Genomic DNA, 26392 nt, shown 5'->3' with positions numbered 1-26392 from the left:
TGGTCCCAGGTACCTGCTCACCCTGCCACCTTCCTGCACTGCCTCCTGGCCACCCCTTGCACTGGGGACTGTATCTGTACCCATAGAGCCCCCCCATTTTTCTTCTTTTCTGCACTTATTCAGACATACCCAGTCTACTTCCTTAAACACAGCACTTGCCACTTGCTGGCTGCACTAGCACAGTTTGCCTCAATTTTCTATTTATTTTATTTATCTGCGCTCCTCGGCTTCTGCACTTTCCACTCTCCCCCTTCCATGCACTTTTTCCCTTTTCCCTTTCCCATGCACTTGCGCGTTCTCAATTTCACTGGGCCTAGTAAGATCGTTTTTATGTTGTGCTTGCCTAGTCACGCTCTGAAACACTTGTGTACGAGTGCGATACAAATAAAATATCATATCATATCATACTTATCCCTTCTCTGTCTTTCACCATCATGGGCTTTCCACTTGGCAACTCCTCAGGCTCCTCATATCTCTTCCACCAGGTCTCTCGATCTCCTTCCCCTACTCTCACTTTATTTCCCCCTCCTCCTTTGTCTGCTCCTCCGCCCCTCCTCCCTTATGCTCTTTTACTCTCGCTCTACCCTTTTATCTGGTCCGAAACACTACTAATCTCCTCACCAAACACCCTCAGCCAGCTTAGATTACAAGCTGCATTACAGTATTGAAGACACCCTCACTTCCCCCAAAAGGCCTGCTGTGGAGCCCAATAACTTGAGTGTGGTGATTGGCTCCTCAGATTCAGTCTAGGTTCTGCACCTGCATCTGGTTGGTCCACGAAGCAGAGTGTGGCACTATGGTGCATTCCCTTATTAGTGTTTTCCTGCATTTTGTTTTCCACTACCACCAGCCACAATCCCAGAATCTTCTAGTTCCCAACTACAGCCTACCTCCTTGCTTTCAAGCATGATTTCCAATTGCTATTTTTGCTACTTTAAAATGTTTGTTCAATCAATCAATAATACTTTACTTCAGGCTTGAGCCAATAAATGTGCACGTGCAATGTCATATAAGTCAAGAAAAACCTAAAATCACAGTACAGCAAACAAGCATAAAAATGCAAGTCAGACGCAATACTAAAAACATGAGTTAAAACAATGAAAATCGAGAGCAATAGTGTAAACCCACTTAAAGGCACTATACAAAACATGCTAAATGGGATTTATGTTTGAGCAATCACACCTTCTTTGGAACTTACCTGGCCCGCTTTGGCCAAAAAGCTAGAAACTGCAAAAAACACTTCCCTGTTGCATGTCATTTTACAGATCACAACACCATTGCTGTGTGAACAAACCTGGTATTTCACAAGGACTGGATATATCCATTGTTTCCTTATTGAAATATATTTTGGGCAGTCAATTGAAATTGATAATGCTTTCTGTCACATCAAAAAATAATGTGCGGTTTCCAAGATGGCCGCCTAGTCGGGAGGACGCGCCGCCCTGCGCTCCCGACCCGCACTCGTTCATGCTGCCTGCCCGTTGACCCAGTGGCCCTCCCCGGCGTCGGAACGGGTGGCGGTCGGCCCCCTGGAGTGGAGGGTGTGACCCGGATCGAGACCCGAGCCCCGGGTGAGCGGATACTGGCTGGTGCTGCGGGTGCCCGTGGCTCCGGGCCTGCAGAATCGCGCACCGAGCGGCCGCTGATCTGTGCAGGGAAGGAGCGGGTGTCCCGCAGGGGGGTCTGATCCGCCCCCACTGGTAATTGCCTGTCGGCCCCCCGCTCCTTGCGAGTCTGATTCCCCGAAGCACGGGGGAGGAGCGTGGGGGGGGCCGAGAGCCGGAGCTGGACCTGCGGCATAGTGAGTCCTCTGGATTGTTAGGAGCGCCAAGGGTGGTGCCTGCCTCCGGCGGAGCTGCGTGGAGGGCCCTGGGCGGGGGTCCGCCGGGGACCGTGGTCGCCCCCCGGAGCATCGTGGAGGAGAGAGGTTGCGGCAACTTGGGGGTGGACCGCTTCCCGGCCTGTAGCGGCGCCTGTCGGGCGTACAGGTGGCGGACCGGAGGAGTACCGGGGATTGGCGGCGGCTCTCGAGGGGCCTGGGCGGGCGTCCCGCCAGGTGGTGGCTGCCGGCCCCCCGAGCTCCAGAAGATCTGTGGGCCCGGGATGCGCCCCCCTCTCAGTTCTGCGTGGGGGTGCCGCCTGTGTGGAGCGGAGCGGGCCCGGAGGCTCGCCCCTGAGGTCTTGGACGCAGTGGGGGAGTCCGCCCGGTTGGACTTATTGGACTCGGGCGTGTGGACTGCCTGCGGGGCCCTTGCTGGGGGGCCGCTGCTGTGGACTGCCCGGCTACCTGCATCAGATTCGGAGAGCACTGGAGGGGGTTGGACAGTTTATGCCCATCGGTGGTAGACCTGTGGTGCCATTGGTGGAGAGTCGCTTCGGAGTTTGCCCCATGGCCACCGGGGATTTCAGCTGCGGGGAGTAGACCCGGCTAAGGGCAGTGCTGGGTGGAGCGGTGTATCCCCAACCCGGTTGCCCCGGAGGAGTGTGTGGGCCCGGTGTGGCCCTAGTCCCGGCTCCCGTGCCGCCCCTGTCCAGGGGGTACGTTGTTACCGTTCTCTCTTGACTACTACTTGGGCCGGCCATGTCCAGGAACAGGGGGAAGGAATGTCCTACCCAGAGTAAGATGTCCAGGAAAGCCACGAATGCTCCTCTTACGAAACTTTGGCGCAAGGGCATGGATACCTCAGAAGCTCGGGATTCGGCTCAGGAGCTGGCCGGGTCTTCAGCCAGGCCCTCCCAAGAGGGCCCCGACACACCGATAACCCAGGAATCACTCTCACGCCTCATGGGCGAGCTGTTAGAGAAGATCACGGCGGCCGGGCAACAACAGATGGACAAACTACGTGAGAACCTAGCTGAGAGTCTGGGCGACCTCAGAAGGGACGTCAACAAGGCTGAGGAGAGAATTGACACTAACGAAAGGGCCATCCAGGAACTGACGGAAGATGCGAAAAAGGTGGATGCCCTACTCGAGACATTGGCAGTGGCTACACAAAACCTGGAGCTGCAAGCGGAAGACCTGGAGAACAGATCCAGAGGGGCGAATATTCAAGTGAAATCACTGTCAGGGGATATCCAAGACCAAGACCTCCCGTCCGTGTTGAAAGGAGTATTTGTTGACTTGTTGGATGTCACCCTGGATTTTGACATGCAGTTTGATAGGGTCCACAGGGTGGGTCCGAGGCGCTTGGACCCGGGATCCAGACCTCGGGACGTGCTCGTGGCTTTCCACAGTTATGCGACGAAGGAGAGAATTATGGAGAGAGTGAGAAAGGCGGTTCGAATCACCTGTAATGGCCAGGAAATCGCTCTGTATCAGGACTTGGCGAGGAGTACGCTTATAAAGAGGAGAAGAATGGGCCCTGTTTTGTCTTTTCTCAGGTCCCAGCGGATCAGCTACAGATGGGCCCATCCATTTGGTTTGTCCTTCGCCTGGCAGGGCTCACACCACAAGATAACAACCTGCGATCAGGGCCTGGCCTTGCTGGGCTTGGAGGACCAACCCTTACCCCCCACGAGGGGGGAGGGGGAGCAGCAGACTCAGCGCAGACCATGGGAGTGGTCTACAGCCAAGCGCAGGAGGGGTCGGAGGAGAGCTTCGGGCCCGTGTCCCGACCGACAGGCTAAAGAATGCTCATAGCAGCCTGACGGGGTCACCAAGTTTTTGAGTAGAGGCCGGGGAGGGCCCTAATGCAAGTTGTTTAAGGGGTTGGGCTAGACTGGGGTTTTATGTGGCTATGGAGTGCGGGTTGGAGATGGGTGGGTTTGGTACTCTTGGAATGGGAACGGGATTTCCGGCGTTGGTGTTTTCTGGGTCTGGTATTGGGGTTGGCTCTCGTGTTTACCGTACGAGGTGGGCTGAGTGCCAGCCGATCCCACCTAGAAGGGGTGGTGGGGGGTGGAGGTGGGAGGGGTTCTGGATTCAAGGTTCAGATTTGAGCGCCATCCAACGGGACTCATGGGGGGAGATTTTGTGGCTCCCAACGTTTGGAATAAGGCCGAGAAGGTTCCTGGGGACCCTCCAGACCAACATGACATAGGTAGATGGCGAATGTCAATACCCTGAAATTCATGTCACTTAATGTGAACGGGCTCAATTCCCACATAAAGAGGGGGAAAGTTGAACGCTTCCTTAGGCGGGAACAGTGGCATAGCAGGAAACTCACGTACAAACAAAGGATTCAAATAGGATTAGGTTCTGGGGGTATTCCCGTTTGGCTCAGGCTACACAGTCGACTAAAAAGAGGGGGGGGTTTTACTGGCCGTACGGGACGGGTTAGGAATGACCATAAAAGGCATCCAGAAGGACAACCAGGGTCGATATCTTGCAGTGTTGATAGAGGATAAGGGCCAGTCCTATACGGTGGCAACCTTGTATGCGCCCAACCAAGCTCAGGACCCTTTCCTACAGAAATCCCTTACACGCCTGGGGAAATTTGCAGTGGGGAACATCATCCTAATGGGGGATTTTAACCTAGCCTGGGACCCTGCTAAAGGTAGGAGCTCCTTCACATGGGATAAACGGGGGGGGCCCGTCTGGAGACTTGTTGAAGAAAATGCACGATTTGACCCTGGTAGACACGTGGCGCGAACTATATGGCTCGGCGGAGGGGTATACTTTCTACTCGCATGTACACAGGTCACACTCGTGGATAGACTACGTCTGGATCTCAAAACCATTGTTGGGAAGGGCCTTGGCACTGGACGTGGGCGCGATCGTTGTGGGGGACCATGCCCCGCTGACCCTATCGCTGGTGGTGCCTAGAGACCCTCTGGCCATCTGGAAGTGGAGATACCCGTTTTCCCTGTTTCGAGACCCTCTCCTGGTTAGCGAGATAGAGGAGGCGGTGGGGGAGTATGCCTCCCACAATAAATGGGAGGATTCAACCCCTCAGATTTGGTGGGACGCATTTAAAGCCACGATCAGAGGCAGGATCATCGCAATCAAAGCTAGAAGGGAAAGGGAAATAAGGTTTGAGGAGATACAGCTGGAGGAGCGGCTCAAAGAGATAATGTCTCGCATGAGCCTTAGAATGTCGGCCGCCATCAAAAAAGAGTATAGAACGCTTTGCGGTCAGCTGAACCTCATACAAACCAGAGCGGTGGAACAGATTCTTTGCCGGTACCGTCAGAGGTTCTATGTTAAAGGCAATAAGGCTGATCGCGAGGCCGGGGACAGAATCGTTCTAAAAATAAAGGGTGAGGGGGTGGCATTTGTTAAATTCTATACTGATCTTTATAGCTCGAGTTTTCCTCAGATTGTAGATCAAGAGGCATACCTTCGGGGGGTTGGTGTCCGTCGGCTGTTGCAGGAAGTTGAGATCTCGCCAGACGAGGTACGGTGGGTCATTACTAACCTTCCATCAGGTAAAGCCCCGGGCCCAGACGGGTTCCTTTCAGAATTCTATAAGATCCACAAGGAGGTCTTGATTCCCGTCCTCACAAAACTATTCAATTGTATAGGTTCTTCGGGGTATCTCCCCGGATCCATGAACGAAGCTAAAGTAATCTTGTTCACAAGCAGGGTAAAGATCCGACCGACTGCGCGTCCTATCGTCCGATAGCATTAATGAATGTCGATGCCAAAATCCATGCTAAGGTCCTGGCCAACCGTCTAGAGTCTATTCTTCCCAAACTAGTTCAGGGGGACCAGTCGGGCTTTGTTCGGGGTAGACAAACCTCGGATAACGTCAGACGGCTCACTCACCTGATTGAAAAGTCCCAGAAAAAGAATATTCCAGCTCTTTTGCTGGCAATTGATGCCGAGAAGGCTTTTGATCGGGTTGAGTGGGGGTTCATGTTTGCGGTCCTGGAGCGAATGGGGTTCGGAACGGGTTTCATAGCGCGGCTGGGGGTTATTTACCAAAATCCTGTCATACGCCTAGCGATAAATGGCCAGGTTTCGGCACTGATACGTGTGGGAAGGGGCACTAGGCAGGGATGCCCGATGTCGCTGCTTCTGTATGCCCTCCACCTGGAGCCGTTTCTGGCGGCGGATCATGCAGCTGAGGACATTAAAGGTATTCTATTCGGAGGCGAGGCACATAAGATCGCGGCCTTTGCCGACGATATGATCTTTTCATTAACCTCCCCGATCTTATCTTTGCAGGCGGTCGCAAGAGAACTGGATAAGTTTGGTAAGGTGGCAGGCCTAAAGGTCAACGCCCACAAGTCTGTGGCTCTTCCCTTAACCATGACGTCCTCTGAGATCTGTGACCTCGCTAAGGTTCACAAATACAGATGGGTAGAATCCTCGGTGAAGTACTTGGGGGTCAATCTGACCAAGAATGTGGACAAATTGTATGTAGTGAACTATCCGCCGCTCCTCCAGAAGGTGAAATCTAAGTTAGTGGACTGGGGCCCCCTTGAGATCGCGTGGTTGGGTAGAGTCAACGCCTTAAAGATGTCAATCCTGCCGCTGACCTTATATCACTTTGCCTCACTACCGGTGCACGTCCCTACATCCTTCTTCAGGGCTTTGCAAAAAATAACCAGTCGGTTTGTTTGGAGTGGAAAGCGTCCGAGGGTGGCGGGTCCCATTATGAAAGCCTTGCCTGAAAGGGGGGAGTGTAGGGCAGCCAGACTTTCGAGTCTATTATTTAGCTGCGCAACTTAGGGTAATTAGGGACTGGCAGAGGGACGACAGGGGCAAAGTCTGGAGACCAATGGATAGAGCGGTGGTGGGTGTAGATCTGGAGGGTGTCTTGTGGTTACCGAAGCATGACAGGCCACACAGAATGTATTGTAGCGCTATAATATCGGCGACCGGGGACGCATGGGATCAGGCAGTCCGTAGGGCTCAGATCACTACCTTCCCTTCTCCGTATTCTCCCCTGCATGGAAACCCGCAATTCACTCCGGCTGATGCCCCCGCGCCGAGTTTCGAGCCATGGTTCTCAGGGGGCTGTAGGATGCTGCGAGACTTGCTCGTCGGGGGCGAGGTGAAAAGCTTCGAGCAATGCAAGCAAGATTTTGGAGTGGGCGAGCAACAGCGATTCTCATACCTCCAGTTCAGGCACTGGATCTTCCACCCATCGGTGAAACATCAGGGTTTGCGCCCTCTTACCCAATTTGAAAAGTATTTAGATACAAACTCGGGGGACAGGGCGGTGATGTCGTCCATTTATAAGCTTATAAAAAGGGAGGAGGTTCTACACTCTAGGTCCTGTATGAGTAAATGGGAGTCTGATACAGGGGCTGGCATAGGGGAGCAGGAGTGGCTTAGCCTGTGGTCCCAAATCCCGAAGCTCGCTAGGTCTATCCAAATCCGGGAGATGTGGCTGAAGCTTCTGCTTAGATGGCACATTACCCCCCTTAAGTTAAACAAGATGTACCCCATGCACTCAGCGCTCTGCTGGAGGGAGTGTGGCGAAGTGGGATCCTGGGCTTACATTTGGTGGGAGTGCCCGAGACTGGCTGCTTTTTGGTCTTTGGTCCGGCAGGCGATAACTCAGGTGTTGGGTCCTTTGCGGGATGTAGTGGGGGGGTGTGACATCGTGGGTCTAGGCGGAATGTTTGCCACATTGTCCACCAAGGCCGACCGCAAACTATATGTGATAATGATGATGTCGGCGGCAATGGTCCTGGCCAGGAAGTGGAATACAAAGGACCCGCCTCAAGAACACGAGTGGGTGGCTAAACTGTGGGCTTTGGTGGCAATGGAGTGGCTCACCTACACGCTTCAGGGCATGCACTTGAGGTTTCATGCGGAATGGGCCGCCTTGTTGTCCTTCTTAAATGCGGGCGCTCGCCGGGCCTGGTGCCCCAGGGCGATGAAGCTGTTGGGCATAGTTAGTCCTCAAGATGAATCGGACCTTCTTGGTTGAACTGTGCAACTTATTTTCGTTTTCCTATTTGTTGAACATGGCTGCTTAGAGAACCTGTAGAATCTGGGGGGTGGGGGTGTGTGTTGGGGGAGGGGCGGGTTAATGGGGTTTTCGGGGATTCTGTGTTGGTTTGTGATTTTTTTTTTTCTTCCGGGTATTGCTCTTTGTTGTATGAATTACAAATGGTTAATAAAAATGTATTGGAAAAAAAAAATAATAATGTGCAACATTTAGAGCAATTAGTCACCAATTTATATGAAAACTCAGCTATCAGAAAGGTGTTTAAGCAAAATTTGGTATACAACACTTATAAACAGGACGAATCTTGTTCAGATAGCTCTCTGAAGTGAGAGCAGTTTTATGGACAACACCTGGGAAATATCATTTGAAGAACTGATGCAAACATTTCCTTCTCTATATAGAGATCCTCTAATTTCTGCTTAATAACCTTGAAGATCTCCTCAGTTATACTAAGATCTTTGTCCAATTGATGGGTGGAATTTAGCAAAGACAACAGAGACGAAACATGGTGGTGCAAAGTCCAAGATTTTCCTCTTTGTGTGTTTTAAACAACTCAAAGCATTTCCTTTTGGTGGGATGATCTTGCAACCTTATGTAGGCGTAACTAATGTAGAAGAGGCTTGCTCTAAGCAATGAAGGTAACTGATTACATGCCGGTCTCCATTCGTAAAGAAATCAACAGGGTGCTCTCTAGTAAAGCATAAGCACGCTTCACACATTTATGTTTCAATTTGACAAAAGAATCCATACCATCTATGCCTAGGAACTCACTCCTGTAAAGTTCCACAAGAAATGCCTGGGCTTTATGTGCCTCAAGGAATGTTAGTGCGGAATGGCTTTCCAAGCGGGCCGGGCATTTGAAGTGCAAACTGCATTAGAGCGGTATGTCAGGATAATTCACGTTTCGTTTTTTGCTTAGACCATTTTGTAACACTTTGGAATCTTCTATCAAGATAATCATAGAAATGTACCTCCTGTAGAATTGCACCATCCGGGGCAATGTTTGTCTTACATTTTAATGAGGGGTGGCAAACCATCGCACTCATTCTCTGGCAGTTGATATTAAGACAACTATTCTTCCAGAACTCGATTTCAATGTCTAGTTATTTTTTCAAGGCCCATTCTTGTCTTAGAATGGAGGACTGTGCCATCTGCATACAATACCAATCTATGTGTTGCCTATCAAAGGGGCATGAGCACAAGAGTTGGACATGTTTAATGGCAGGTTGTTGATATATGTAAAAAAAGAAGTGGAGCGAGAACATATTCTTGTCGGCACCAAGAATGGGTCTGTTGTCTTGCCATTCTGACCATATCTAACCACCGCTTTATTAAGTTCATAAAGCCTCTGGATGAAATTTAAAATAACGGCAGGAACTTTTGAATTAGCTTAAAGAGACCATAATACATAAAGGTTCACAGAATTGCGGTTTTAAAATCTAAAAAAAGAAGACGTAATGGGACTTTCTTTATAATCAGAAATTAGTTAAAGCGAACAATAGCCAAACAGTCTGGTCAATAGTGCCCAATTTGTGGATAAAACCAGCCAATTACTCAGTGATGATGCGAACATCATAAACCCATTTTTCCTATCGGTTTAGGAAAGTCTTCCCATAGACTTTAGCTAAGCTATCAATTAAGCTAATGTGTCTATAATTATTGGGGAGTGAGCAATCTCGCTTTTTAAAAATTGGGGTGATTTCTGCAGTTCACCAACTTGCTGGAACAAAATTAGCTGAGTGTAAACTGTTAAAAGAACATGTTAAAATTGGGATCCACATAGCTGGCTCTTTTTAAAAAAAGATCAATGGGGATTCTGTCAGGACACAGGGCTTTGCCTTTCTTCTGTGAGTCAAGAGCCTTCAGGACCTCTGCTTCCAGAATTCTGTGGCATAACCTATGATCAACCCTCCGCACAGCTTTTATAGGTAAGTTCCCAGTATCACTGCTATATAGTTGATTGAAATGGTCGAACCACTCATGGTGAGAAATAAAATATTAAACTTCATGATGGCTCCCAATAATGCTTGACAAGAATTTAGAAATTAAATTCCAAAACGTTTTCAAGTGTCTGCTCTCTTGGCCTTTGATGACACTTTCCCAAATTCCTAGTTCTGCAGCCATTCATTTTCTCAAAAGCAGGGGACAAAAGGTTGCACGAAACAGTAGGATTCTATGTGATTCTTTCCTTGATTTAATCTCCTTTAGGACAGCTGACTTGGCTATTCTGCCGTTCTTGTCGTACTAAGAATTACGTCTCCTATAGTATCTGTAATCTGAGGGGCAGATTTTGTTACAAACGGACGAATGGTATTTGCTAAGGGAAGATAAAATTATTCTACAACTTTAGAGTTATACATCTCGAAAAGAGGAATTAAAGCATTGTACAGAAACAGAGCAGTAGAACAATAATAAATGCCAGCCCATTTCACTCTCCTGTGATTATTGGAGAGGAGTACATAGTACTGAATATATGCATAGAAGATTCTGTGCATGTGAATGTGTCTAGTGCATAACAAATAGGATCATGCTCATTTTCTATCAGGTTAATAACTTTCAGTGACTTAGTTAAATACTTATGAGTAGGTTCCAGAAAGATATAATCAATCCAGCTAGATTGGATTCCTCTCCTGAAAGTGAGCGCAGCTGGAGGGCCCCCCTCAAGGCGGCTATTGTGGCTACGTAACTCCAATGCAAATAGAGTTGCTACTTCCTCTGCATCAATATAGATGCATTTGGGGGGGACAATTTAAAGATGTGATCCCCAAAAATCGTCTTCTTCAGCAATAAGATTATCAGGGATGCTTAAAGACTTTTTTAAAATACCCTAACAGGATGCCCTGCAAATATTCGGACTTAGACACAGAACAGTCATTCTGGACAAATATTGTAAACTTGTGTAAAACTGGACCGTCATCATTGCTTCTGGCATTAATATTAAACAGAGAAATAAGTGGAAATATTAAACAGTGCAATCAAATTCCCAGTGGGGAAAATAATTTTTAGATCCAATAAGTCTCTGGACTCTGTTTCTACTTTATATACAACAGCCTTCAGTTTGATATCTATCCAGACCAACAAACCTCAGCTCAGGTGGCCTTTTCGACTTTTTATAGCAGAAATAAAATAGCTGGCATACCCGACTTTGTAAAAACATTTAGTCACCCAAGTCGCCAGGAAACAGATAACCTGGAAGTTATCCAGGAACAGATGCCATTCCAAATCCTCCATTTTATTTTGGATACCAGCTAAATTCGAAGAGATAAGATTGTGAAGTCGTAATATTGTCCAAAAAAAGCTGTTCCAAGGAGGGGCTGTCAGGATGGGGCGCCAGATGTCAGTCTGATTTATGGAGCAGGGGACCAGCTTGTGAATGTAAATAAGCCAATTGCCGGGAATTGATTGATAAGGCAGCAGGGATATTGAGAAGATTTCAGGGTGTCGAAGGGTTCAAGTGAATAGATGGTCTATACTGCCAATTTTAGTTCAGAATAACCTGTTTGTCAGTAGGGGGTAACGATCTAAGGTCTATGGCTAAAAAGCTATCAAATAATGCTTTGTTTTTTAAGCAGACTTTGATCACATCCAAATAGAGAGATTGCGGTTTGTGAAGTCTCTGTGCTCCTTGTATATCTTGTGCGATACTGGATAAACATCCCCACTTATGTCAAAACCAATTGGTTACCTGATAACTGTCTTCTTTGGTTCCCTTGGGAAGTTTGGGAACCTTAGTCATAGAGACATTGGGCCTCATTACACGGAAGGCGGTAAGGGTTAACGGTCACCGGTAATGGTACCGATGACCGTTAACCCTTACCGCCTTACTACGAGGTCCCTTTGCGGGTTGGTACTTTAACGCCTGCTTTTTAGCAGGTGTTAAAAACCAACCCGCAAAGGGACCAGGGTGCTAATTACGGTACCGCAATTTACGGTACCGTAATTAGCACCTTCCCCATTCCCATTATGCCCTATGGGGAAAAAATGGGAATGGGGAAGGGCAATGGGGGAAGGGGGAATTACCGCCCCACCAACCTTGGAATAGGGCGATGTAATTCCCCTTTCCTCCAAGGCGGTGCCGGTATTTTACCGGCATGGACCAAGGTGCTATTAGCACCTTGGTCCACCGCCTACCGTGTAATGAGGCCCATAGTGAGATATGTAACACATAGAGACATAGGACCTCATTACACGGATGGCGGTGGATCAAGGTGCTATTAGCACCTTGGTCCATGCCGGTAAAATACCGGCACCGCCTTGGTGGAAAGGGGAATTACCGGCCTATTCCAAGGTTGGTGGGGCGGTAATTCCCCCTTCCCCCATTACCCTTCCGCATTCCCATTTTTGCCCCATAGGGCTCTATGGGAATGGGGAAGGCGCTAATTACGGTACCGCAAATTGCGGTACCGTAATTAGCTCCCTGGTCCCTTTGCGGGTTGGTTTTTAATGCCTGCAAAAAGCAGGCGTTAAATTCCCCAACCCGCACAGGGACCTCATAGTAAGGCGGTAAGGGTTTACCGGTACGGTAAAATACTGGTACCGGTAAACCCTTACCGCCTACCGTGTAATGAGGCCCATAGTGAGGTAACTGTGGCCTTTTGCTTTTACTAGTAAGATGGCCAATAATCAGGCAGAGCGAGAGTACATAGTTCAAGTTCGCTTGTATGTCTACTGGATTTCTCTTTGGTAAACCAGAGAGCAGACTTTATTACTATCCAACATGTCAGTCATGCCTTTCAAACTTTGGCAAACAGATCTCAAGTCTTCAGTGACCTTTCACAAGACACTTAACTATGTGCTCGTTGTAGAAAAGCTTGTGGCTTTACCACATTTGCACAAACAATGTGTCTCGGAAGATGATTTCGAAATCAGGCTAGGTTGCCCAATGCCCTCGCTGCTGCAGCCCACTTTTCTATATCACACTGTGATCAGTAGGATCTTCCCGCTCAACAGCAGCTGGTGGAGTCCCGATAAAATCAGCATTGTTTGGAATAGTTGAGGGTTCAGTAGGTTTGGGAATGAAGGATGGGGTTGATATGACCTCTAGAATAGAGACCCTATTCCTCAGAGGAATATCATGGCTAACCACAGAGATAGTTGCCTGTTGCCTGCACATGTTTACTTTGTTTTTTTTAAATGGCGCCACCTGGGGATGGGCCTTCGGTGGCTGGAAGCAGTAGGCTGAGAATGTCTATTCTCGCCCACTGTTCCAGCCACCTGATTGGCTGATGGCCTTTCCCCGGGTGCGATTATGGCATTCATGCCCGCTCAGGAGGGCAGACATGGCCCGTAACGTCCGCCAGCCCGAGCTAAGGCAGTCACGAGTGAAGCGAGAGCCTCCGCTCGAGCTGTGGACCGTTACGGGCCATATCCGCCCTCCTGAGTGCACATAAAAGCCATTCACACCCCGGGGTTCATCCGGGGGGCGAATGGCTTTCATTATTTTTCCTTGGGAGATTCATGCTGCTTGCGCAGCCAACCTCCTGAGGAAAAAGAAAGAAAAAAAGACGAACGCCATATGGAAAAGGGACTGAGTCCCTTTTCCATGTCTATGGCGGCCGCTGGGAGATGGGAGGAGCATCGGGACCGGAGCGCGGAGCTCCTGTACCGCAGGTAAGTGGGGATGGGGGAAGGGGTGGCAAAGGGGCCGGAGGACTTGGGAGGAAAAGGGGATGAGGCAACAGGACGAGGCTCTCTGTTGCCTCCGTGCATTAAAAGAAAAAATAAATGGCACCATCCGGGAATGGCCTCGCTGGCTAGGACAGCGGGCAGAGAATGTCTATTCTCGTCTATGTCTATTCTCGCCCGCTGTTCCAGCTACCTGATTGGCTCAGCGCCCTTTCCCGAGTGCAAATACTGTTTCAAAGATGGAATTGCATGTGATAGGTTTGCCTCTATTATGACACACATAGCTTAACATTGACAGAATGGAAGCTGTTCAGGGGAATCCTCAGTGCCTATGATTAACTCAAAACTTTGTATCCAATATGTGTGCCTATGGTAAGAAGAAAGAGGACAGCATTCTTTTTTTGGACTGCCAGAGTGTCAGATTTCATGTTATATTCATGTACCATAATGCATCAGCATTTGAAGAAATGTGTGGCAAAAGGGCCTTATAGTACTCCGTTATCCCACCAAAATCCTTCCTAGACACAGCAGAATATCTTGCTTCCTATATGAATGCACTAGCGGTCCTGAGGAGTGGACCCCTAAAGAAGAAGCAATGCCTACCTTATACTTTTGTTCTGCAAAATATACCTTCTTTAATACTTATAACTAAGCATTTATAGTTTGTCTACCATATTTGGCTTGTTTTGTTTTAGACAGCCGCCTGGATGTTCCTATTTTGGAAGGCGAGACTGCTAGACTTGATGAAGTTGCTGGCAGCCATGATTTTGTAAAGAAAGATTTCCCTCCAGAAATAACAAAGAGGCCTCCAGTCCCTTTCCCAAGGCCTGAATCCAGCAGCTATTCGGAAGAGAAAGAATTGTACATTTCGAAAGGTAAATGTGATACGAATGTGATAAGGAATTCCATTTTGAGAGTTCAATCTGCTTTTGTATCATGGCTAACTACAAAGACAACAGTTTTTTTATGTGTCAGCATGTCTCTAGAGTTTACAAAGTGGTGGACAGAAGTGGAAATTGTACATGCTAACTGTTAAAACATCTGATTTGACGATCACATTGCATGCTTGTCTTTAGCAATACAGTCTTTTTTCTTAAGAGTGCAAGGGCCAATATTGTTGAAGCAGCTATGCCAGAAAGGAGAACATGCACTCTGTTTTGTCATTTAGCTCATACTTAAACTAAACAAGCATGCATAGTAAACCCATGATAATTTAACAAGACACTGTTAGTGAAATATATCCGTCTGGCACATTTGCCAAGTCACCAGTTTTACTGGGGCAGAGATTGCTTGAGGTTCTGGGTGCAGGTAACCCCTGATGAGATACTGGCATTATAAATGTTTTAAGGTCGGTGGCAGCTGGAGAATATTTTCACATGCCGCATTCTTATTATCCGAAAATTAGCATGATTGTTTGATCATACCAAGCGAGCCTTTGAATGTGCTTGGGATCAGGGAGTTCGCACCCCAGATCCTTTTTAAAATAATGGACTGAAATGGTGCCTTAAAAAGAATTTTTTTTGAGAAAACGTTGGTAAAAAGTGTTTACAATGTAATGTTTTTTTTTCTGTTAGGTAAAACATGAAACAATCAGATATGCCATGTCGGCAACAGCACACAGGATCATTTAACAACATTTTCATGATATGATGCCTTTGTCTACAATATATGCCAGCATGGCCTCTGTAAAACCCATTCATGATGCTGCACCCCCAGTATATGCAAGCATGGCCACAGTTTTTTAAATATATTGTTATTTTATTGTCAATTTGTATGTCTTAGCAAAATGACAAAGAAAGAATGGCAGCATAACAGCTAGACTCAACAGTATAACACAATGAATAAGAGCAGTGTTGAACAAATTATAGAGTGGGACATTATATTACCATTTGTATCACATAGTAGCATTATGGAGCGTATGTGCTCTAATACTTCTTCATTAACCAGTATTAATCAAGCATTTGAGCACCTGCATTTAGAGGACCAAAAAGGGTATTGCAAAGACCACTGAGATCATCAAATTCGAGGAATCTATTCATAAAACATTATATATGGAGGTATAACATTTTTCAAGTGTTTAATCTAAATTATAAACACATGCCATTCAGGAACTCTGTAGAAAAGCATCATCCAAGGTGAGTATATCAAATGGAATATGAAGATCAGAAGCAGTTTGTGGTCAGTCTGTTTGGAATGCAAGAGATAAGGAATTAAATGGGGAGAGAGGCCACATGTTGTCATTATCCATATAACTCTCCAGGCGTATCTTTCCCAAATAAGCAGGGATTTCCAATGCTCTGGGTCAGTTTCAATATACCGTCATATAAAGTTGTCAAACTATTCCCACAGTTTATCAGCCACCTCAGATCGGCATCACTTTTAGAAATGCATATGTTCCAGTGCACGTAGATGTGATGCCAGCCTCTCCCACCAATGGTCATCAACCGTTCCTGGGGTGTTCCACGTGGTCAAAATCATTTTCCTTCCTTCTAATAATTTTGCCAGAAGTAATCTTGCAGTACATATTTTTTTTTTTTAAGGAAACTTTATTTAGTGCAATGAAAGACATACATCCCGAGAGACCAGGGGTGTTGCTAAGTCTAGAAAAGATCAGGGGCTAAGCTAATGTCGGGACTGGTGGGATTTGGGGATAGCTATAGCCTTTCGGTGGTAGTCCCTGAGCTTCTATCCGGGGCTACAACCAAAAGACCTCGATACCTCCTAGCAACGCCTTTGCGAGAGACACATATGCAGTACAGTATATTACCCCCAAACTTGAGCATAATGATAGACATGCATACAAGCAATGTTAGGTCAATCTGGAAAGCATCAAGCTTTCTGTTACGTGGCTATTACAGGTTTGATCTCAGTTTCTGCAAATATTTTCAGAATGATTTCCAAATGTCCTTTGGCCTGCAGCTGGGAGTCACTTCACCAGGGACACGTAGCCCTCCTCCCTCTCATTAGCATACTTTAATTCTTTAAGCCACGGTTTAATGATAATGATGTGTTATTTATATAGCCACTTAATTCAAAGCGCTTTACAGAGCACATATTTACATACAATATCACCCAACCAAAATTGGTACTCATTTATCCACCTCGGAAGGATGAAAGGCTGAGTTGGTCTTGCTGGGATTCAAACCTGCGACCTGCAGATCACACTCAGATCGCAGCAGCGAGCGGTCAACCAACTGAGCTATCTTACCGGCTCAACCTAATGACTAATGTCCGGGGCAACCTTCCATTTCCAGTGGGTAAGTATACAATGGGCCTCATTACACGGAAGGCGGTAAGCCATGGCGCTATTAGCGCCATGGCTGCCGCCGGTACCTTACCGGGTCCGCCTTGGTGGATGGCGGAATTAGCGCTATATTCCAAGGTGTGTGGGGGCGCTAATTCCGCCATCCACCATTGCCCCTTCACCATTGCCAGTCAGCCCCATAGGGCTCCATGTTAATGGTGAAGGTGCTAATTACGGTACCGCAAATTGCGGTACCGTAATTGGCACCAAGGTCCCTTTGCGGGTCCCGTACTTAACGCCTGTAAAAACCAGGCGTTAAGGGAGGACCCGCAAAGGGACCTCGTAGTAAGGCGGTAAGGGTTTACCGGTACCGGTGCCCTTACCGGTACCGGTAAACCCTTACCGCCTTCCGTGTAATGAGGCCCATTGTTTGGCAATTAGACATCCTAAGTTAAACAAGCGCCGTGTTTTCACAGACACCTTGTCAATGTCACCAAACAGGTATTTGAGGGGTGAAAGTGTTGGAGGGATCTCGGTGAACTCATGAAGGCTGATGGCAACCATTTGCCAGAACTGTGTCACTTAAGGGCAATCCCAATACATATGATAAGAGTCTGCCACGTCAACGCTACACTTGACGCACCTGGCAGTAGCCGCAGGAGCGAACCTTGCGATTCGTGCAGGGGTGTAATGTAGGCGTTTTAGTATCTTGAATTGTATGAGCCTATATCTGGCATTAAGGGATACCTTCTTGGTTAGGCGGTACCAGCGGAGCCACTGAGCATCATCTATTGGCCTGTTAAGATCTGTTTCCCACCTTGTCCTAGCGTTTAGGGGCGGTATCAGAGCAGCTTAACACTCTCTATATAGCCTGGACACCAGCCCTCTGGGGTTCGCACCAGCAGCCACAGACCCCAAGATTTCACATTTACTGGGCTCAGCTGGGAACGACGGCCAGCAACTTCTGGCTACTGCTCGCATTCTGTAGTATTGCAATGATTTAATTGGATTGTTACCAGTTTTTCGATAAAGTCTACATGAGACAAAAAGGAGTCGTCTGGAAAGAGGTCATGTAGTGTCATCTTACCCTCGGGATCCCACCCTCTTTGTATGTCCCTGTCATATATAGAAGGGAGGCTGGGGGAGTTCCATAGTGGAAGCGCGCCGTGCTAGGGCGGGGGGGCACCTAGTCTCTTGTATATTCTGGTCCATGCATTTACAGTTGTGCGGACCGGGACCAATGTGCATGCATCTGAAAGTTGGTTAGCAAGGATGACTTTGCTTAAGCTTGAAGGGGAGGCGCTGTTCTTCTCAAGGGTTGTGTGTATTGGCCGCTCTTGAGAGGGATACCAGTAACCCGCAAAATATGCCTGTAACACCTCGTTGTATAATTCAAGGTCTGGGGCTTGTAGGCCACCCTGTTCAAACAGCCTGGCCATTTCCTCCCATCTCGTCCGCGGGGTTTCAGCATCCCAAATAAAGCAAATTGCCAGGGATCTCAGCCTATCAAAGAACGAGCGGCCAGGCCAGACTGGAATGTTAGTGAAGTAATACAATTACTTGGGGACATCAATCATTTTAATAGCGAAAGTCTACCGTATAAGGAGATAGGAAGTCTGGACCAGAAGCCCAATTTGTCCACTAGCGCCTGTAAATATTTCTCATGATTTCCAGCCAGTAGGGAGCGGTGCTAACTGGAGACCACTATGCCTAGATATTTCAATTCAACCGGGACCCAGCGGAACCCATACAGGTCTGCCGGAGCAATGGATAGGTTGGTCAGCAGTAACAGCTCTGACTTGGATTCGTTAATGCGATAGCCTGAGTGGGTAGAGAACCTACGTACCTCCGCGAGAAGCGGGGCCAAGTTCTCTACTGGGTTTCATATATACAATAACATGTCATCGGCGTAGAGAGAAATAATATGTGGCAGGCCAGCTATGTGCAATATGCAGTGTATGTGCTTTAGGTGCATTATGCAAGCCATGGGTTCAATTGTGAGCACGAAAAGTAATGGCGATAGCGGACAATCCTGTTTCGTGCCGCGCCCTAATAGGAATGTGGGGGGAAAGTGTGCCCCCAGTGTGAACCCTGGCAGCCGGAGAGGTGTATAGCAGCCGGTCACATTGGATGTACAATTCCCCCAGTCCCATCCACCATTATAGTGCAAAGAGAAATTGTCATGAGACTGAATCAAAAGCCTTTTTGGCGTCGAATGAAGCAGCGATCCCCTGCGCTCGCAGGTTGAGCTGGGAAATGATATCGAATAATCTGTGCAGGTTAAACGCTGTTGAGCGTCCCGGTATGAACCCAGACTGGTCTGTGTGGACCAACTGTGATATATATGGGAGTAGACTTGTGGATAATAGTTTAGCAAAAAATGTTGTGTCCGAATTGATGAGGGATAGTGGCCTGTAGGAGCCGATTTCCGCCACAGGTCTATTTGGTTTCAGCAGTACCGTACTGTTTCAGAGCACGAAGGGGTCAACCGACAAAGATAGAGCACGTCCTCCCATAGTCGCATCAGGTTGGGAACAAGGATGCCCCACAAACTCTTTGGAGAATTCGATCCCCAGACCATCTGGGCCCGGTGCATTACCGGATGGAAGTGATAAGATGGCCTCAGTGATCTCCACAGGAGTCAGTGGCTGGTTCAGTGTTAACTGTGCTTCTAACGGCAGCACCGAGAGAGGTATTTCGTCAAGATAGGTCTCCAGTTCTTCGGCAGAGCATCGATCAGAGTTTGAGTATAGAGATTCATAAAACCTATGGAATTCCCAGTTTATTGCATCAGAAGTCGTAAGTATGGTTCCAGAAGATCCCCTAATCCCTGTCATATGCTGCACTCCCTTTTTGGTACTTATCGCATTTTCAAGGAGTCGGCCTGGTCTGTCCGCCTCATCGTACCATCGCGCCTGGACTGGGAAATACAACAAATGGACCTCCCTATCCGCAAGTTCCCTAAATTTCAAGTGGTCGCCCTTGATGAGACCCAGCATGGCCCGATCTTGTGTGCTGCCGTACTCGATTTCAAGCTTTTTAAGATCTGATTCAACACTGTTCAGCTCACGTCTAGTATCTTTCAGAGCACCCGAGGAAATAGAAATCACCTCCCCTCGAACCCAGACTTTGAAAGCTTCCCAGACTGTGCTCTGTGGAGCTGCACACTACCTTCATTCCTATGAAAGAAATCGATTATCCTATTATGTAGCATCTCTACAAATACAGGGTCGGAAAGGCATGCTGGAGGCATGTACTATGGGGGACGCGTGGGGGTGAGCCCATCCCATTGTATGGACACAGTGATGGGGGAGTGGTCAGAAATTGTTTGGCGAAGAATCTTGCTCTCTTTTACCTGTGACATCAGTTTGTCCGGGATCTGCCAGTAATCGATTCTAGAATGGGCATCGTGGACAGCTGTGTAGAATATGTATTCCCGTACCCCAGGGTTACGGTCTCTCCATACATCAACTACACCTAAAGTTGCATTATATTCAAAACAGTGTGACTGCACTTGTTAATTCACGTTGAGTGGACCTAGACCGATCAACTACGCAATCTAGGATTAGGTTGAAGTTGCCACCCCAAATAATACATGCATGGGCTTCTCCTAGTAGGATATACAACATTTGTGCATAAAACTCGGGGTCATCAGCATTGGGGAGGATGTGTTAATCAAGGTTGTGGCCATTACAGCCAAATCGCCCTAAAGAATAACATATCTCCCTTGTGGGTCAGTGTAGTGTCTGGTTTCTTGGAAAGGGATGGGGCGGTGTATCAGTGTCATTACTCCTCAAGATTGCGATGAGTTGTTAGTGTAGCCCCGTTGTGGCCCCTAGGCAGCAGCAAACCCCTCGTTAAGTACCCTTTGAACGTCTGTCTCCTGCAGCATCACCACCCTTGGGGCCTGACAGTTAATGCCACAACCATGCACGACTTGAAATGGTGATTTAGCCCACGGACATTCCAGGAGAGAAATGAAATGCTACTATCAATTGTACCTTGTTAGAGTCAAATAGGGGCCCAAGCTTGGGGCATATGAAGGGTAGAACAGTATTGTTATCGGGGAGAAGCCTGCACTGATTTTTATAAACGTGTTCAATAACATCAAAACAGAACTTGTAGCATCAATATATCCGTTCTTAACTTGTGTGTCATCCATCCGAAACATGACACTTCCCCACCCACCGGCCCACATCATCAGCCCCAACTTGACGATGGAACCCATATGACCCAAAACATACTCGGATAACCCCTTGGGGTCACCATGATCAGGAAGCACTGTTGTGGCCCGCCTGTTTTAGTGAAATTTTAAGTAGCCATATTTAATGAAGGAGGGGACGACACAGCACACTGTGCAATATTCAGTCATTATCCTTGTTATCGGGCTTGTTATTTCGTAGGGGGGAGCCACCCGCGTCACCCCAATCCTGCCTTGGTAGCAGTATAGCAATGGTGCATATAGGTTGTTGCCTCCAATGGTTTCTCCAAGAAATGTGCATGTCCGCCATGTTGGATGCACAATTTTGCTGGCTATAGTATGGCATATGGGACCTGCCTCATGCGCAGCAACTTTTTGTCTTACGATTTACGTTTTGCCTGGACGCTGGCGGAGAAGTCAGTATATATATGGATGTCAGAGGATTCATATTGCAAAGTTCCTTTTTCTCTGGCCATGCAGAGAATGAGGCCCCTGTCTCGATAGCTGAGAAGCTTGGCAAAGGTGGTACAGGGTGGTGCCTCTGGCTTGGGGGCAGGAGCTAGGACACAATGTGGCCTCTCCGCAAGGAAGTACTGGGAGAATTTAGATGAGTCGAATATTGATTTCAGTAAGTTTTCAATGAAGTGTTCCATCAGGCCCTTACAGACCGCTTCCGGGATTCCGATGGTGCGGATGTTATTGCGTCGGGAACGTGATTCCAAGTCTTCACATTTATTACGGATCTTGCTGAATTCCTGTTGCAAATGCGCTATATCTCGGTAGTGTTTATCAACTTTGTCCTCTGTTTCTCTGATCTTTGTCTCTGCCTCTGTAATACGAGCTCCCTCCTTTTCTAGTTTGGCCTTCAGGGAGCCGATGGTCGACACAATATCGTCCAGTTTCATGTTTACTACCATGAAGCCGTGTTTCATGGCTGCAAGGCGGTGCTCATCCCTGGTAGAGTTAGAGGCAGATGGCTGTTCAGCAACGGGTGGTGGCTCAGCAGGATCTAGGATCTTAGCAGGGGTGTGGGTGTACACATCCATTGGGCCTTTTTTATTGGCTCCAGAAGCCTTTGTCATGTTGCCTTGTTCCTTGGTAAAATCAGGATACTTTATCATAAAAGGAATGTCAATAGGTTTCCAGACATCGAATTGTGGAACCTGCCTAGAGGGGCGGCGTGCCAGTTATCTGCCTGCAAAAGGGCAGCCCATCTGCAACCTGGGCGCCGCAGTGGCGAAAGGAGGACCCCCTCAACACTGATCTCTTCTAGCCACAGCTCAAATCCTATAGGCAAGGCAACACATTGGCATTACCTTAGACCTTCTATTGGGATCTAGGGAACGGATTGAGGTCCCCAGAGTGCCCACTGAACGCGGTGTGCCACGCACCCCCGCGCAGCCTTGGAAGAAATATGCATGTGTGGACAGTCGTAAGGATGGGGACAAGTCTATGTGGTCTACAAGTTGCCCCTTCCTGCAGGTTTACAAATGCCACCTTGTAGAATCCTTACCAGGGGAGTGAACTACCAGTTGCATGCTAGCTATAAGTCAATGTAGCTTGGTCTTAAATGTCGCAATGGCAGCAAAGAGACACGGTAGGCTCCGCCCAGGAGCCAAGTACACCAGAGGCTGCTGTATTACAGTATTCAGTGGGACAACTGGTACCCATCGCACCAAAGCGCCCACAGTCCCGGCACACCACGAGCTTCCAGGGTGTCCCCTCAGCAGACTCCCCAACCTCAGCTTAGGATTTACAACACTTTGCAGGCAGCTCAAGATGTGTCCCCAGTGTAGTTGGCCCCGCTGTGCAGCCCCACAGTCCTTGTTTAACCCAGGAGGTATCCGCGCGTGGGCCAAGCCCACAAATCACCCAAGTGTTACCGCCTCAGCGGGTCAGCCAGGATCTTAGGTGGGGCACCCCGCTTGGCAGTTCGGCAACCACTCCAGAGGGCCTTATGGCGGATTAGGAGTTGTGTTGTCTCAAGGCCCAACTCAATGGGGAGGCTCTGCGTTCAGTATCAAGCCCCTCAGATACTTCAGTGTCCTTCAAATCGCCAGTTGGCCAAGGGTTGTTGCTGGCACACTCCGCTCATGGCAAATAGTGTATAGCAGGGAATGTGTTGTTGGGTCTGGAGAACGTCTCACCATGGCCCCCCCACCAAAATCCCTGCACGTTATATGCACAGATTATTATAACCAGCACAGCCACCAACACTGCAGGAGCATCTCACCAGCCATGAGGATGTGATGCAGCAAGGAAGATGGTGCAGCAACAACCTCAAAAGATGGTGTGGCGACTGGATGCCGCACATGGCGTATTAGTTCAGCATGTGGGTGCTTTCCTTGTAGGAGAAATGTTCATTTAAAGCCTCTTGGCCGTGCAGCATTAATCAGGAGCCGGGACCGCAGAGTCTCAAGGGCTGCATCACAAGACACTGCATCGGGTCCCATGTCAGAACAACCCGCGACGGGCAACAGCAGAGGACAGCCGACCCACGGCTGGGCCGCAACACTGTTATCTCTTCCCAGTCCTCAGACAGTGTTTGGAGCGGCCAAGGCTACCAAACCACAACAACAGACCATCCACACCACAGCACCCCCGGCCACGGCCAGGTGCCCGGCAGGTTGGGTCTCAGGTGCGCAAACCACTGGGCCAGGAGGAGCCTTTCTGCGGGTGCGCAGCAATAGGTAGATCGACAACAAAGCACAGCGCCCCAATCAGGTGGCCTCTGCCGATGCCACAGACGGACTCTCACGGGCCACGGCACCACGATCCACGCCCCTACCCCCTCGACAGGGAGCTCTCAGCAGGGTCAGTGGATATATATATCTTCCCGCAGGCGCTTTCTCACATTCGCCTCACACTCGCCTCACAGTGACGGATACGTTGCTGGTGTCGGGCACGGGGTGTCCAGTACGCGGGCGGCACTAGGCGCCACCTCAAGCACGGTCCTCCAAGCTGCGACAGCAGCAGCCTCACAGGATCCAACAGGCCATTGAGGCCACGTGGTATTCGCCAGTGGTGCGCCTCCAGGTGACCCCTATGCCACTTATCTACAGAGGTTTGGTGCCAATTCGGGACCACGGGTGCTGTTCCTATGTCGGCAGTCTCGGCTGTCTTCAGATCGGTCGAATTCTGGGTAAACAAGGATTTATTTCATATCAGGATGTCGCATGGCCAGAGCTCCTCAATCAGGTGGACATCTTGCTTGGCTACTGAACAGCGCTCCCGCCAGAAGTAATCTTACCCCGCATATCCAGTTGAGGCATTCCAGCCACAAATAGAATGACATGGTAGCGTATTCAATGATACAACCTGGTATGTTTGCCAAGTCACACTCCACATGTTCCCAGCATTTGTACACTAATGGGCATGACCAGGTTACATGGCCGATAGTCGCTGGTTGTTCGCAGCCTTTCCCACAGTCAAAAGACATTATGGTGCCCATAGAAAACAGTCTGTATGGATAAGGTGATGATGTTCTCTTCCTAGTTCTGGGGACGACCAAGGTGGTCAGTCAAGGGGCTGTGTGCACCCGAGTCAGTAGTTGTTGGGCCTTGGGTGGCATGAGAAGGATTCCCTTGTCACTTCACCTTGGTCCCTGAAACATGGCAAAGGGAAATCCTAGTGCCACACCTCAGACCAGTAGCGGGGGTCTAGCCCTCCCTCAGCCCACCAGACCTCCTGCAATTTGGTAACATCAGAGTACCATGGTAAAGTCACCTGCCAGTCCTTACTGTTGGATGGTGAGGCCATTACGAGGGGCGGGTGCCCCCTCAAACGATGTGTTACTGGGTACGGGAGCGGCGTGCAGAGAATTGCCTGGCTAGTCCCACCATGCCACTAACAGAAGGCAGGGATTCCTCACCTGGAAGCTTAAGGCCAACTGTCCTTTTAAGGGAATCATGGGTGAGTGTTGATTCTGTGGAACCAGCCACACCTGCACACTTGGCTCACCTTGTGCAGGTGTGGAAATCCCATAGACAAATATAGGAGGAAGCATGGTACCTGGACAAAAAATTAGGATGGGAAACTCAAGCATTCAACCAGTCACTTCACACGGTCTCCACACTCATACGCCTAATATCAAGTGTTATCTTATCTTGCATTTATATTGCGTCTACTGTCATTGATTGTGGCGTAAAAGCACTTTTTGCCTGTCAGAGAGGCAAAAGAGGAATATGATAGAACATTCTGTAGTGGTCGAGAGGATATTTATTTATTTATTTATTGTGTTACAGTACAAATCTTTACTTTTCACACAAACAAATGAAAACACAATTTTACAAAATTCCTTAAAAGACACATTTAACAATTTCCACTAAAATCCACAGCTAAAGATCATCGTTAAGATATAAACAACATTCCATATTGCAAAGTACAAACCATTACATTAGCAGGAAAACCCTTGTACCATAGAACATTAAAATTCCACAAAGCTTGTCTTTAAAAACTCTAAAAGACGAATTGATAAGGACATTTCATTTGTGTTTAGGATCCTTACCCACAGATCATGTTCCGTTGATCGGAAATTCATAGGTGTCATTTGGCACCTCAACATACACAAGGTGGGACATTGTCCACATAAATGTTTTGAGGTCTATCTCCTTATGGCAATGCCAACAAAGTCTCTGATCCCTTGGCACCTTGGCTTGTCTACCCAAAACTTCTTGGGTTGGCAATAAATGTAGCTTAAGTCTCAAGATTTGGGACCTAAATAGCCTTGACGGGTGCTTTTTCAAGTATGGAGCCACGTTGTTGTAATTCTTGATTGTCCAGAGAAAGTGGTCACCAAAACAATGGTATTGCATTAGGTTCTCTCTACGAGAGATCCACACATGTCTGAAAAGTTTTTGTTTTACCAAATAAGCTGGTGCTCTAAGGTCTTCTGTTGAGGCCCCTATCGTTAGCAGTAATTTCAAACAGTCTGCCCCCAATCCGTTAAGACCTTACACAAGCCTTTCAGCCAAGGTACATTCAATCTCTCATAAATTGAGGTAGCTGGGGGATGGGTGGGCAGTATACTCGAAAGATTCTGCAGCTTCCCCCAATCAATCATGGTCTGAATAGGAAGCTGCCCCAGTTCATATAATATCCCCACCAAAGGTACCAACTGCGGGAGACATAGCACCCCTCTCCAGATGATCGCCTCGAGTTTAGACCAATCAATTATTACATTCCCGGTTTGTACTTCATAGATTCATTTTGGTACAATTTGTTGTTTAAACAGTTTTAACACTGGGAGGAACAAAAATCTACCAAATTTGAAATCAAACTGCCGGAGCTGTGCTCTTGCTCCCATAAACTTAGCCTTGAGGTCGATCAGTAAATCGGGCCCTCCCCCATTGTCATAAACGAGGGACCCCAAGTACTGAAACTTGTTTACAACTTCAAGGCCACAGCCCCTCAACTTCCAAGAAAAAGTTCTACGTTTTTTATTTCCTCCCTTCAACACCAATACTTTAGATTTTA

General features: G+C 48.1%; 1 protein-coding gene across 3 annotated transcripts in view; it reads left to right on the top strand.

The window, feature by feature from the left end:
* PIK3AP1 (phosphoinositide-3-kinase adaptor protein 1) overlaps nucleotides 1–26392 on the top strand; it is a 1287206-nt gene that overhangs the window by 838129 nt on the left and 422685 nt on the right. For all 3 annotated transcript variants that reach the window (XR_011268600.1, XM_069610572.1, XM_069610573.1), the window contains exon 10: nucleotides 14168–14347. Coding sequence is in view for 2 of the 3 variants with exons in the window: in XM_069610572.1 (XP_069466673.1) it covers nucleotides 14168–14347 (180 nt within the window). In the remaining variant the exon portion in view is untranslated. The remainder of the gene's footprint in view (nucleotides 1–14167; nucleotides 14348–26392) is intronic.

Source organism: Ambystoma mexicanum, chromosome 8, assembly GCF_040938575.1.
Source record: "Ambystoma mexicanum isolate Mex_15411 chromosome 8, UKY_AmexF1_1, whole genome shotgun sequence".
In the NCBI taxonomy this organism is placed as follows: Eukaryota; Metazoa; Chordata; class Amphibia; order Caudata; family Ambystomatidae; genus Ambystoma; species Ambystoma mexicanum.
The sequence above is the reverse complement of the archived record's forward strand: the minus strand, read 5'-3'. Positions and strand labels throughout refer to the sequence as shown.